Genomic DNA, 15565 nt, shown 5'->3' with positions numbered 1-15565 from the left:
ACCTATTTGTTTATATTATATATTTATAGTCTCTTGGTGGTCTCGACATGGAAGTACTGCTCCTGACCTTTCAAAGCTTGCATTGCGCATACTTGGTCTTTGTTACTCATCTTCTGGTTGTGAGCGCAATTGGAGCACATTTGAATTTGTGAGTATTGACTATTGAGTTCTGAGTACAATAGTACATGTACTTCACTTAATATGGTTTTATTGAAGATAAGTAGATAACCTCATATTATTAATGTTTTTCAGATTCACACCAAGAAGAGGAATAGGTTAGAGCATCAGCGGTCAAATGATCTTGTCTACATTCAATATAATCGCCGACTTCAAGCAAGGTTCCAAGAAAGAAAAGAACAATGTAGAAACTATAATCCATTGTTACTCGATGAGCTTAATTGGAGTAGTGAGTGGATGATTGGTGAATCAGAGGATGAATTAGTTCATCCTGAGAATGATATCACTTGGAGAGATGTTGATAGAGCACTTGGAGCATCTTCATCATATCAAGGCCATAATAGACCAAGGAGGGCTCCAGCATCTACCAGTCGAACCAATCTTTGCTACACCCGGCGTGGTAGGAGGGTTGAGCTTGAGGATTCTTCAGATGAAGAAGTGGATGAGATGAGTGAAGAGGATATTCATGATGATGAGAACATTGAGGATGATTATGGCATAGCTCCAAATGATGCAAGCCAGCAACAGAATGCAGATGAAGAAGAAGATTTTAATTTAATTACTGATTTGGATTGAAAGTCTTTGAGTCTTAGAACTTTGACGTATTTTGAGTCTTTAAACTTTAAAGTTTTTTGAGTCATTGAACTTTTAAGTATTTGACTTTCATTGTTTACTAAATTTTTAGCATTTTAGTTTATTTTATGTTTTTTTTCATTGAAGTTTAAAGTTTTTTAGAATGATTAAGAATCCCCAAGTTAGTCACTTTTCATCCATTTAATTTGGCATCTCGATTTTTACTTTCGATGTGTTTTAATTCTAAGTTCTTAATTACTTCTTTGACAGGAGTAGAAATATAGTGGATGACCTTAGGGCTTAGGCACTCATTATGGCATCATAGAGGTAAGTATAATAAATACTTGTATATTTTATGTCTTCTTTTCTTTATATTTATAATTTTGTTTCATAATTATGTATTTATATTATATGTTAATATGTTATGATGATTGATGATTGAATATTGATGATTCATGATTGAATATTGATGATTGATGATTGATGATGAATTGATGATGAACTTAGTTTATTCACTTTATCGATTTGTTTTCTTGATGAATATCTTACATTGGTATGAATATAAACATTTAATATTTATTTAGCATATGAGTAATAGGATTTAACTAGTATTTGAGTCAAATAGATTGGTTTTATAAAAAAAAGTACACAAGAACGCTTTAGTCAATAAGGCGACGCTTTATGCCCGCCTTATTGCTAAGGCGCTCCAACAGGCCCTCAAACGCCTTAGTCGCACCAGCGCCTTAAAAACTATGCCACAGACTACATTGCATTAAAGGGCTTTGAAGCGAAGGTCAACCTCAAACATATGTTGCATCTAAGGATTGATTTGGGTGGAGGGAGTCGAGTTCCCCTGGTGGTACGGCAGCACAATCTCTAAGGTTGGTGGACCTAAATTAAGGGGGTGAAATTTTTGGACCTAGTGGTCAAGGTACTAAGGTGGGTGGACTTTGCTTTCAAGTCCACCATGCGAGACTTACATGTTGTTGTAGACATTATAAGGAGCACGTGCACAATGTGATGTCACGTGACAGTAGGGCTTCCTTAATATTATTAAGGATCGCCAGAAGCTTCAACTTACGAATCCACTACATAAGGCTAGTGAATATTTTCTTTAATGTACCTAATTCACATTGCATGTTATTACTTATAGAATATTAAGTCAATATTCAACATACTATATAAACCCCAAGATCAATATAGCCATAGACCAGGGGTGAATACGAATCTTATAAAAGCAATGAAGCAAGTGGTTGCCAAGTTCAAGCCCCGTAATCCAATACAACCTATCTACAACTTAGAGATGAGTTCTATAGTTCATAATGAATATAATAAGTAATTACTCCAACTATTATTGGCTGCTAACATTACTAATGTTTCAAATGGGTATAGATTAAAACTTTCAAGGATGCCTTTGGGAGCTTTGAAACTCCCAACGCAATGGTTGGACAGTAAAATATAGATGCTAGTATGCAATTCAGTATCTTATTCTCTTTCATCTATATTAAGACTTGTGAAATGCAAATAAAAGGGGTCAACCACACTTTTCCAGCCTCATCCCCAAGAAACAGGGTGCTTCCTAGCACGATTTCTGACCTATCACCCTCTGCAATCTCCTCTACAAGTTCATTTCCAATCAAATAAAAGGGGTCAACCACACTTCAATCCCAATCAAATCAAAGGGGTCAACCACACATCCGGATCTCATCAGTGTCGTCAGCAGTTTCTTTTTAAATCCCAATCATATCAAAGGGGTCAACCACACTTTCTTCTACCTCATCCCTAAGAAATAGGGTGCTTCCTCCATGCATGATTTTTGACCTATCTTCCTCTACAATCTCCTCTACAAGTTCATTCGCAAGATGCTTTCCAACCATTTTCATCTGGTCATTGATTCCTTGTTCAATGCAAACCAATCAAATTTTATTTCTGAAAGAAGCATTGCTGACAACATAATCTTGTATCACGTCTCATGAGATTATCAGAGGGTTTGATTGAAAATCCCACTCCCTCACCACCCTTCTTAAAATCAACATCCACAAGGCCTTCGATTCCATTAAATGGGATTTCATCTCCAACATCCTTCTCCAAATGTCCTCCCCCCCCCCCAACCCCAATCCAACTTCCACTTCACTATCCTTATCAACGGTAGCCCTACTGGCTACTTCCCCTCCTCGGTGGACATTAGACAAGGATGTCCCCGATCCCCTTTCCTCTTCTCCCTTGCTCTTGAAGTCCTTTCTAGATCAATTCAATCATCCACCAACCTCCATCTTATCTCCCCATTCCTAAGTGTAAATCCCTTATTCTCACCAATCTCGCCTTTGTTAACGACCTCTTGATCTTCTCTAAGGTTGATCCTTTATCCATCTCGTCCATCATATCCTCTGTACATCTCTTTGAAAACCTCTCAGGCCTCCATGTCAATCTCCTTAAATCCTGCATTTTCCTCACTGTTGTCCCTGAAGCTTCCAAAGATCGCCTTGTTGATCTCGTTGGGTTCACCTTGGGCACTATTCAAGTCAAGTACCTTGGCCTTCCCCTGATCGCTACTAGGCTAACTGCCCACCATTGCACACCCATGTTGGATCTCATGAAAGAAAATATTTCAGCTTTGGAAAGGAGAGCTTCTCTCCTATACAGGTCATCTGGAGCTCTACCGATCTGTGCTCCAATCTATATAGCTATATTGGTCTGGAATTCTTGTTCTTCCTCACTCCAGAATCAAAGTTGTGGAGTCCTTTCTCAGCTCCTTCATTTGGAAAGGAGTAGACTCTTCAAAATTCCTACACCCTCTTAGCTAGGCTTCTATTTGCCTTCCTAAAACTTGTATGAAAGAGGCATAACATGGTGGTGTTAGACTTGAGGCAATGGGGTAAAGTGGGTAACCATTGGGACATGGTTGTTGCAGCCATGTGGAGGTGGCAGCAAAAGGAATAGTAGCATGGTGAGGCTTCTGTTGACATATGGGAAGCAGAACTAGCAGTTCTGGAAGACAGGATGCTGAGAGTGGTCGATTGTTTGAGAGGAAGGGAGGCATGATAGTGGAGGTGGCAATGATAGGGAATGCTGCAGCATCTCAATTGGCACCAGGAGGATTTGGGGGGGGGGGATATTTAGGCTTTGGATTATATCCAAATGATTTATATCCAAGTCCCACAAGACCAAGGTTGTTAAATCATTGCCTAAGCATCCTAGCCACTTTTTTTATGGGCACCTAGACGCCTTGTTGGTGTCACCATAGTTTACAACTCCAACTCCACCTTGGTTCGCCTAGCTCTTCAACAACTATGCACAAGACAAGAATTGTAAAAAAGCAATATTTTTCACATCCACATTCGAATACAATATATCAATGACTGCACAATCCACTTCCACCACCTACTAGAGGTACTGTAGCATAAGGAAAAGACGTTTGCATAACTCAACTATGTCCTTACCAAAGGTACCAAAGATACATAGTAACAAAAAGGTGAGCAACGACAACATCAGTTGGTCTAAGAATAGCAACAAACTTTTAGAGTAGTAAGCCCTCATGCAACTTTGATGACAACAATAACAGAGTAATGCCAAATGGGCAATTAAGAACTGCAATCCTTTGAGCAGACGAAATAGAAAAGCATACATTTTGTTGAGGATCTGAACAATTGCTTTGGTCATTTGTAACCAATCCATCATCAGCTTGTTCTTTTAACAGTCGGTTTTGCTTCAGTGTCTCATTCAGAGCTCGCACAGCCCTAAAAATGAGTTCATTTGGCACAATATGAGCATGATAGCTAAAGGACAATGAAAAATGAAAGATAGTCGCTAATTAAACAGAAGAGGTTGTAAAATGACAAGATAAATAGAAGTGCTAAAAGTAATCCTAAGATTCCTATATCGTTTAGAATGCTAGTATCTTTAAATTCCATTTAGCTAGGGTGTTTTGGTTTCTTATTAATAACATGTAAATAATCAGAATGCGCAAACAGTTATATGGATTTCTCTTGAAGGTGGGTCAACTTTCTTCTCTGTTTTAACATTTCTCTTTTTTAGTTATAACGGGATTAAAGGAAGGCTATGTATCAAATCTTTGGTTTTCTCCTGCAATTTAATTTCACTCTCTCCATTCTAAATCCACGAAACAACTACTTTTCTAGCCAGGCCTTGACCATACCTGGTTTTTTAATTACATATCTCTAGATCTATTACCATTTTCTTCTCCCTCCCTCCCCTTTCAAGAACTCATTGACCAAAAATGGCCTTCCTGATATGTCTACAGTTCACATGTGACAGAACTATGTGTAAATCGTATTGGAACATGAAGCCATAAGTAAGTAGGACTGTAGGACATACTTGCTTCTGACTAACCTGATGCTCCTCTCTGAATTGACTAAAGCTCAATAAGATCCCTATTCTGAGACTTCTCACGACCAGCACAAAAATTGGACTTCCTGTAGGCCTTCTGAAGCTTAAAGTGGTCAACAATCCAAGGACCAGAGGTTACTGCTTTGACTCAGTCACTCAACCAATAAAAAGGTACAGCCTTTCACTTAACAGATGTTACAATATCATTTCAAGCAGACTAAATATAAGAACTTTACCTCTGCACAGGGTTCCAAATTTCAACCGAAATGCCGAAATTTTGGCAAAATATTTCGGTTTTGGCAGGAGTCAAAGTCCCACCAAAATCCGAACTTTTAAACCTTGCTTCTGGAATACCAATATGGTGTCACTACAAATTATATATATATGGGAAAAGGTTGGCACGCTGCTGGGGTGCCCAGCCTGTGTCACTCTCTCCCTCCCCTTTGGAAATGATCCCCATGCTCCTTCATCCCAGCCCCCCATAGGTTAGGCCGCTAGCTCCAGGAAAGCTAGCAGCATGCCCAACCCTCTCCCTATGAATATATAAATATATATATGAGGAAAATAATGCTCCCTGGTCCACGTGGCCCCCGCACTGGGGGCCACACATGGCCATCAAAGTGGGGTGGGTCTTTTGGGTTTCACTGCCCTGTGTGTCTGAGTGAAGGGGCAGCGCAACCAGGGAATGTTTATTTCCTATAAAATCCAAAGTCATGCATATCGGCAGATTCTTTCGATGAGCAAGACCAAAAGATGGCATCCGCTTCTACCATGTCATCCAACAAAGAACAAACTAAGTGTAATCTCTCCTGCATAAAATCTAGAATCTAGCCTCATTCGTCTCAGACATCAAATACTTTCTTCTTTCAGTTTGCCCGTCATTAGTTCTCCTACATGATGCTATCACTGCACTTAATGGAAATTCATCGTCAATATTTAATTTTAAATCTTATAACACCATTTTCTGCATACACTGACTATTATGAAAAATATCACGGGTTTAGAACTCAAAACTTATTCTTAGTCAGTATACTTGGTCACCTTGAATATCTCACTCTTTCCTTCTTCCATCTGTATGTGCGATGAATTAATGGCCATGTTCATGCACTCTTTCCAGGCTTTACATGTCAATTCAAGAGCGGATGGGTTTGTGTGTGTGTGTGTGTGTGTGTTTTTTTTTGGTGGTGGTGGTGGGGGGGGGGGGGGGAGGAGGAATGCATGTGTGTGTGTTTGCGTGATTATATGTAGAAGTAAATTACCATATTAGCATTGTAAGCTACTATATGAAATAAGAAAAAGACACTAAAGCAGAATCTAACTATATCAGTACATGAAAGAGAAGAAGAAAAACTATAGAGCATACCATTTAAAATTTAAGAGAATGCCCCTGATCATCGAGGAAGAGAGGATAAGATTTCCTGGCCCCCCTCTCCACAGGGATGTTCACCCCTGTCTCTGCTTGGAACCATATTCATACATCGGGCTCCCCAATCCCCTAGAGTAACTTAACCTGGTTTAAAGGCCATATCCCTCGCCACAGCTTCACTGCTTGGCGAGCTCTCTCCAACTGCTTTCCTACACAGTCTTTCCTCATCTAATGACATATGCCAGTTTCCCCTTCTTGTTGCCTCTACTAGAACGGTGTTGAAGATACTGACCATCTCTTTTTCTCCAGCCCCTTTTCCTCCTCTGTTTGGAAAAGGGTCCTTAGCAGATGCTGGCCATCTCGCAAAAGTATTCTCCCCTTGAGTAGAGAATGGATCTGGGTTGATATGACTTTTGGTGGTTCCTCCATTTGTGACACAACAGGGAAATTGGCCTTCTGTGCTACCATTAACCATCTCTGAATGGAGCGCAATCTCCGTAGATGGACTTCCAACTCTCGCTCCTTTGAGAAGATTTGAAAAGCCATCTATTTTGATGTAAGCTCCAAACTTGGACACATCTATCATTCTATGATTATTGACTCCCCAAGGAATAGGCTCATTGTTGTCTCCAGGGGTCTTCCCCTTTCTATCCCATTTGGCTGTATTTTGGTTGGGGTTTCCCCATTTGAGTTTTTCTGCCATCCCTTTGGATAAGGCTTTTGGGCTTTGTCCCCTCCCCTCCCCTCCCCTCCCCTCCCCCTTCTTTCCCCCCCGTATATTCTTTCCTCTACTTGGTAATGAACTTTTTTATTCATCCAAATAAAAAATTTTAAAGAGAACGTAGTATTTTTCTTGTATAGGATATCTAAGAATTTGACTTGTAAGCATTACATAGAGAAACATTACTGCAAATTTTAGGACACAATCACTGCATGTGGAAAAAAAACGGAGCATTTAAGGACTTCAGAGGACCAGCCGTCACCAAGACTATTCTCAAAATGGCCCAACCTAAAAGATTGCTTAAGCAAAATATCAAGGTTCGATGACTTGGATGATCTAACTCTTAGTTCTTGGAACTTGAGATTTGATAGACAACTAGATATCAATAAGATGAAACGTAAATGCTGCAATAAGGGTAAATCTATCCTATGGGGCAATTCTTGCACTTGTACCTTATTTCAATAACTTAGTCTTCTCCCAACTAAATGGTTTCGGCACTTACTATAAATAAGTAGGGTTGTCAATCTCAACGACCAATCATTCCCCATAATTCAACATGGTATCAATGCTGAGATCCACCTTGGGATCGCATCCCTAACCACAGCCTCTCCCTCTCGGTGCTCACTTCCCGCCTCTCTCTCTCTCTCTCTCTCTCTCTCTCTCTCTCTCTCTCTCTCTCTCTCTCTCTCTCTAATCACCGTCTGCTCTCGGTGGTGGTTCCTTAAGCCATCGAGTTTAACTCAAATCTTAGTCGTGGTTCCTCTTGTTTGTGGCATGTTCTAGCATCTCTTCTTCAAACTATGTGCAAATTGAGTGGTAACTATGTCAGATCTTATCACATCAACTAGAACTAATGGGATGAGTCGTGGGACTCAATACTGATGATGATTTTCCCTTCATTCCCTGTGAACTCCATTCGACTAGATGGGAGCAATTATTTGATGTAGACGCATTCGTGTTACCTCAATAGTTGTCACAGCACCAAGGCAAACCAAGGTGGAATGCTTAGGCAACAAGTCGGCTTCCTAGGCGCCTAAGTCACCCAAGTGTTATCTTTTATTTTCCTTCTTTTCTAACATTATGTAGTATGTTACGTATACCTTGTATCATCAAAAATCAACATCAAGCCACATCAAGTCATCAAAAATCAACATCAAGCCACATCAAGTCATCAAAAATCAACATTAGGCCACATCAAGTCATCAAAAATCAACATTAGGCCACATCAATTCATCAAAAATCAACATTTAGAGAAATGTTCTTGTTCTTTAGTAAGTTTGACCGGTCAAATGATTTTATTTTTACACGTGACTTTTTGTATTAGGTAGAGCACAAAACCAACTTTCCAACAAGTCTAAGGTTACTTGAATTTAAGTCATAATGACAAAGTTATGTTCTTGTCAAACTTATTTTAAAATGCGGAAATGTTGTTAATATCGCTCGAATGAAAATAATTTTATGGACATCAAAACAAAATATTATTTGGTTTTTAGCAAATTTTTACCATGATAAAATTTATAAAATTTTCAGAATTGAGAAAACCTATGTATTTGAAAGTGGAAAATTGCCCCAACAACAAATATCCAACTCTTTTTCTTGGATTGGAGGGTTGACTTTTTATCCTTTTGGAATTTGATATTTATACTATATTTAAATGATATTTGACATAAATAAGTGTTGCACCTTGCAGTAAGGTGACAGTCGCCCAAACCCCAACTAGGCAGCTAGGACGACTAGGCGACGCCATCACAACTATGGTTACCTCTCCATCAATTCAAGCGAATATGTTGGGTCTATTACAAGCAAAAGTAAGAAGCCTGCAACTGTTGGTCCTGTAGAAAAAGTGGAGTTCCGATAACTCTTTAGTCATGTCGTTTCTCATAAAACTCTATTCAGCCCCAGATTGCTCAAGGTTATCTTCTCTTGGATACTACTACCAAGATTTGGAAAGTTACTCAGGATACATATTCCTAGGTTGGAAATGATGCACAGGTCAACGAACTTTGGAAGAAACTTCATGAGACCAAGCAAAAGGACCTAACTCTGTCACAGTACTATCAAGTTCGTGCCCAAGTGCTTAGCCGAGATCCATTCCCATCCTTGGAGCAGTCCTACTCTTTGATTCAGCTGGAGGACAATCGTCACACTGCTATGTTGCAGCCTATTTCTCAAGGAGGCTCAACCTAACTTTCTGGATCTAGTTCACAACCTAGAGGTGGCCCTAGTGATCATTATCCCTCTGAGCGGGAACCTGTAAAGTGCGACTAATGTCGTAAGGAACGGCACACCAAGGAATATTGTTGGAAACTTCAAGGCCAACACACTTCCTCCACACCACAAGATCGGCTATGGTAGAGTGCATGGTGGTCTCTATTTGCCCGACGATGATACCTCCTCCATCTATCAAGCTCTATAGACCAATTCTATTTCACCCTCTTTATCTGACTTATTACTTTGGCATAGGTCTTTAGGACATCTCCTTGTTGGAACTCTAGCTAAATTTTATCCTAGTTTAATTCAGAAATGTAACCCAAAGGATTTCTTTTGTGATGTTTGTGTTTTAGCTAAGCGAACACGTTCTACTTATTATAGTTTAAATAACAGACGTGTTACTCCTGTTTGTTAATTCATTCTGATGTTTGGGGCCCTATCCATTGTGTTTCCATCTCTAGTTACCACCGGATTGTTACTATTATTGATTGTCATACGAGAGTTACTCAGGTTTATCTGATGCATCACAACAGTGAAGTATTCTACTATTTCCATCTCTTTCAAAGCATGGTTCGCACCCAAATCAATCCGAACATTCAAATCCTCAACAGTGACAATGGTTAGGAATATATGGATGGTTCGCTTCAGACTTACCTTGCCACATAGTGGATCCTCCATCAAACCAGTTATATTGACACCCTGCTCAGAATATTGTAGCCGAACGTAAGAATCACCATTTGTTAGAGGCGGCCTGCTCTCTTTTGTTGGAGATGCATGTTCCTTCCCAATATTGGAGTGAAGTTGTATGTACAACTGCCTATCTCATCAACCGGATGCCAACTCGATTTCTTGATTTTCGTGCTCCACCTGATGTTCTCCAAGGGTTGTGCACCTTCCTTATCCCTCCTAAAATATTTGGTTATGCTTGCTTTTCCTAGAATCACCATCTTCATGGAAAATTAGATTTGCGGGGACTCAAGTGTGTTCATTGGCTATTCTGCAACCCAAAAGGGATACAAGTGCTACCATCCTCTGTCTCATCGTGTCTTCCTTACCATGGATGTGGTGTCCAATGCATCTTCTGCCTATTACTCTCCAGCACCTCTTCACGGGGAGGACCCTATGCTTTGTGAAGACGTACCTCTTGTTGTTCCTCTTTTGGACCATCTTGTTGGTAAACTTGATCTTCAGTTCCTTTAGTTCAGGGGGAGATTCAAGACACTAATCAGCCTAATGTAAATGTGTATGTTCGGCTTCATAAGCAGAAAATAGACACCACCACAAGCTGCACCAACTCTACTTAATCAACCACCACCTCCTGATCCAGGACCTGCTCTATCTAGTAATCGCTTTCCTAAGTCTTCTAGCACTTCTGATCCCTCTCTTGACTTACCTATTGCTCTCCACAAGGGAACGAGATCTTGTACTAAACACCCTATTTCTTAGGTGGTTTCGTGCAACTCTCGTTGCCCTTCATATCATGCTTCTGTGTCCTCCTTGTCTTCTGTTACTTTTTCCCATAACTAGCAAGAAGCTCATATAGACCCACGGTGGAAGGCAGCCATGGTCAAAGGATGCAAGCTCCAAAAAAGAATGAAACTTAGGACATGGTATCTTCCTCCACACAAGAAAACTGTGAGTTGCAAATGGGTATTTATAGTGAAGCAAAATATGGATGGCCTTGTGGATCGGTACAAGACTAGGCATGTCGCTAGAGGATTCACTTAGACCTACGAACTTGATTATAAGGAGAGATTTGCTCCTGTTACAAAGATGAATACCGTTTGTGTGATTTTTTCGTGTGCAATTAATCTGGGATGGGAATTGCAACAGCTTGATGTCTGAATGCATTCCTTCACGGAGAGCTCAAAGAAGAGGTATATATAAAGGTTCCCCCTAGTTTCTCTTGTCAAAAAACTAAAGGGAAAGTACACAAGCTCAAAAGTGCACTATATGGGTTAAAGCAATCTCCTCATGCTATTCCATCAAGCCACGGTGTTCGTGGGTTACACTCAAAGCAATGCCAATCACACTTTGTTTATCGAAATGATCTAGTTCCAAGATTGCTAATTTTTTTATGACATTGTTGTCACCAGCAATGAAACAAAGGAAATTCTGCGTCTAAAAGCTTTACCTCGATCGAGAATTTGAAATCAAAAACCTTGGCAAGTTAAGTTACTTTCTCGGCACAGATATTGCTCATTCTACAAAGGGTATCTCTCTATCTCAACGGAAATACACTCTTGGTCTGTTATCTGAGACAAAGATGCTAGGTTGTAAGCCTTCGAACACCCGTCCTAAAGCTAATGTTCGCCTCTCAGGTAAGAATAGTCAAGGATTAAAGTATCGGTATCGGTCGCCGTATCGGTCGCCAAAATTAAGATACGTATCGGAGGGTATCGTATTGTATCGGAAATATACTAAGATACGCACATAAACGGATAGGGAACACATTTTTATACACTTTTGCATTAAAAAACAATTTAAAAAAAAAATATATATATAACATGTAGAATGCATAAACACTAAAATAGACGATATCACACTGATAGACAGGTATATTAAGTTCAAAATGTTCAAAATGATGAGGTTTCTTACAATTTTTTCTGATCTCATTGCCATTGCCACTATGATGAGCATCATGAAAAGTGTCGTGGTGGTTCATATCCATAGCTAGGACCTTCTTCTTGAATAGGAACAACTAAGATGATGTTATGCACTTGTCGGACATAGGCACAAATGGGAAGAAGAAGGAAAAATGGAGAATAGAGGTTATGTTTCAAGGAGATGGAAATAATCTGTTTTTAAGGCCCTTAACCCTTTAAAAAGTGTGTATCGGTACGATACTGTACGATGCGTACCTATACTTAACGATACGTAGGATACGCCATTGGAATTTTAAAACAAAACCAAACATACATATCACATGAATCGTACGTATCGTACCGATACGATACGATACTTACGATATGCCAATACGAGAAGATATCCAAAAAATTCCACGTAGCGTATCGGTATGTATCAAACCGATGGCTACCGATACTGATACGTATCGGCTGATACGGTACGATATGTACTGATACTTAAAACCATGAGAATAGTGATCTTGTGGATAAGGGACAATATCAACGGTTAGTTGGAAAGTTGATCTACCTATATCCCATACTCAGCCGAACATTGCCTTTGCCGTCAGCTTGTTTAGTCAGCATATACATGATCCTCACACACTTAGAAATTATGTTTTGTAACCAATGCTACTTGAAATCTACAACAGAAAAAGGGGTTATTTTCTCTTCCCATGGACACCTATGAGTCGAGGCCTTCAGAGATGCTGATTGGGCTAGCTCCCCTGATGATTTGCAGTCTACGACTGGTTATGGTACATTTATGGGTGGCAACTTGGTTACTTGGAAGAGTAAGGAGCATGTTGTGGTTGCTCAAGCCAATGCTGAAGCTGAATTTCGAGCTAGGTCTCATGGGATTTGTGAGTTGATGTGGTTCTAGAGTCTTCTGAAAAGATCTGGATCTCTCTGTGCCCCTACCAATGACACTATATTGTGATGGTAAGTCTACCATCCGCATTGCTCATAATCCAGTTCAGCACGATCGCACGAAGCATGTGAAAATTGATCATCATTTTATTAAAGAGCAGTTGGAACAATGATTGATCTATATGCTTTTTGTTTAGTCTTAAGTCTGGAAATCAGTTAGCTGATGGTTTTACCAAAGGATTGAGTAGTAAATTGTTTCACCCAATAGTGTATAAATTGGGATGTGTGATATTTTATGCACCAACTTGAGGGCGAGTGTTGTAATATGGGTGTAATATGGGTGTAATATGGTTATAAGGGTAAATCTGTCCTATAAGGGCCTTCTTGTACTTGTACCTTATTTCACTTATTGTAAATAAAGTAGGGCTGTCAGTCACAACAGTCAATCATTCCCCATAATTCAACAGTAAAAACATAAATAAATAGAACATAATTGTGGTAATCTATTCAAGACTAATATTTTCCTCGGTAATCTCTTAAAAGGAGCCCCACTCGATTTGTGCGTCTACTCAACCCTAACCATGACAACCCATGAAACATGCAAGAAATTTACTGAATTTACAAGGTCAATGAGGCGGAATGGGGAGGGGCAGGTCACATGTTTCTCATTGTACCGAAAGGGATGCAATCCCAAGAAAGGATTCACAAAAACTAAACCAAAGTTGAGTGGTAGGACCCATTTCAAGCTCCAACATTGTCATCGTTATCCAAGAACCAGGTAACAGTCAAATCCATTTGTCCTTTATTTTTTTCTTTCCCCTTAAGTTCCTCCTCTTGGGCCCTTAGCACCTAAGCTAACCCGCAACGACCCCTTAATGGCTCACTGGCAAAATTAATTACGTTTATTAAGTCTCCCTCAGTCACCACCATATATGCTAGGATTAGGAAAAGCCAAGCACTTGAAACAATTAAGGGCTTTGATACTAGTCAAATACTTCCACCACTAATCAAATGCAAAGATTAGAAACTGCTATGGTCTCTAAATGGTAGCCGAATATAAAAATTGCTCTAGTATTATGGTTTTGTTACTTTCAAAATAGAATCTTTTATAACAAAGTTGTCTGCATAAGATCACTGCTGACAAGAGCATATTAATTTTTGCGATTATTGTCCCGTAAAATTTCTCCAACAAGGTATGAACTCTCCATCAAAAGAAGCTCCAAACCAACATGGTAGAATAAGAAAAATTAAGTTTTATTTAAAAAAAAGGAGATAACAATAGAAAGAACAAAAAGGAAGATACTAATATTTCTACAAAAGATGAAGGGAAAAAAAAAAAGGACATGCACACAGTAAAAGTGCCATATAATATCTGTAAACAGAAGCCATGGTGTAGCCAGCTCCAACCTTACGATATCATCACCAATTTCTGGAGTAATGCTCATACTTCTTCTTCTTATTCTACGAGTCTCAGACGTTGATGCTCCTTCTGACCTGAAATTACATTTTCTATGGTTAATTAGTTCATGTTTTGTATTCTATATATATTCTCCTACAAAATGTAGAACTGAAAGAAACAATACAGATTGGACCAATAGAGGAAAACAAAATCAGTTCTCAATACAAGTCCAACAGACAATATACACACAGAAAATGAATAAGAGTGTAGTCCTATTGAGATTGCATCAATCCTATTACAGAATCAAAGAGTTAGAAACATCATACTATTTTCAGAAATACCAGTCTCACTAATAACTATTTCTAATTTTCTAGAACTGCTTTCTAATTTTTGAACCTAAGAATATAACTAGAACAACCTATTCACTTAAACTTCCAGAATAGAAAAGGAAATAAAACATCCTATTATTTACTGAAACTTCCAAAAAGAGAAAACTATCAAACCTGATACCATCGTGGTAAATTAGCCATACTTTTTCACAAATCAGAATTGTAACATCTTGGTCCATAGTAAAGGTAATTACATACAGCTGCCAAATGGCACCTAAAATAGCTCCAAATGGACCATTTTTTTACATTCCAAAGCAGCACCAAAGTGAGGTGATGTAAATAGTCCATAATGCCTCAAAATATTATCAATGACAAGATGCTCCAATACTAGTAAAAACAAAGAACTTATAACCTATGTTGTAAATTTTGTTTCATATTGGCAAAAATTCCAAAAGTCTCAGATTTTAGCCTGCAAAACAAAATGCATAACCCCCATCACCCACCAAAACTAAACTCAATCCAATTAAGCCTTATCCCAACTAAAATGGGCTCGGCTAAATGAATCCTGTTTCACCATTCAACTCTACATAGAGATAAATTTGGTGGTAATCCAAAGCCTTCCACATCTTTCTCCACATTTGTCCCAGAACATTTTTAGCCTATCTCCTGTTTTTTTTTTTTTTCTTTGTTTTTTTTTTCCTTTTTTTTTTTTTTTTTTTTTTTGGGGTGGGGGGGGGGTGGGTGGGTTGAAGGAAAACTATTAAAGAAAAGAAATGGATACAACAGTTAGAAAAGATGGCAGTCAATGGGCAACCCCAAACCGAAGTAACAAAAAGCCAAAGCGATAAAACAAAATTAGGGGCAGGCGGCAGGGGGCAGGGGGGGGGGGGGGAGAAAAAACTAACCAAAAGGAGGATACACCAAAACCATGGGGGAAGGAAAAAACAAACT

The 15565-nt window shown here is 39.1% G+C and overlaps 1 protein-coding gene across 2 annotated transcripts in view; it reads right to left on the bottom strand.

Moving 5' to 3' along the window:
* Window positions 1–4225: 4225 nt before the first annotated feature.
* The window catches only part of LOC122082319 (probable serine/threonine-protein kinase SIS8), a 63092-nt gene continuing 51752 nt past the window's right edge, over window positions 4226–15565 (bottom strand). The window contains exons 8-9 of one of the 2 annotated variants that reach the window (XM_042649806.1): window positions 14294–14380; window positions 4226–4487 (exon numbers count right to left, since the gene is read on the bottom strand). In XM_042649806.1, coding sequence (XP_042505740.1) covers window positions 4268–4487; window positions 14294–14380 — 307 coding nt within the window. In that variant the 3' untranslated portion in view covers window positions 4226–4267. The remainder of the gene's footprint in view (window positions 4488–14293; window positions 14381–15565) is intronic. The other variant, XM_042649805.1, reaches the window with a different exon arrangement.

The sequence above is a fragment of the Macadamia integrifolia genome, chromosome 6 (assembly GCF_013358625.1).
Source record: "Macadamia integrifolia cultivar HAES 741 chromosome 6, SCU_Mint_v3, whole genome shotgun sequence".
In the NCBI taxonomy this organism is placed as follows: domain Eukaryota; kingdom Viridiplantae; phylum Streptophyta; class Magnoliopsida; order Proteales; family Proteaceae; genus Macadamia; species Macadamia integrifolia.
The sequence above is the reverse complement of the archived record's forward strand: the minus strand, read 5'-3'. Positions and strand labels throughout refer to the sequence as shown.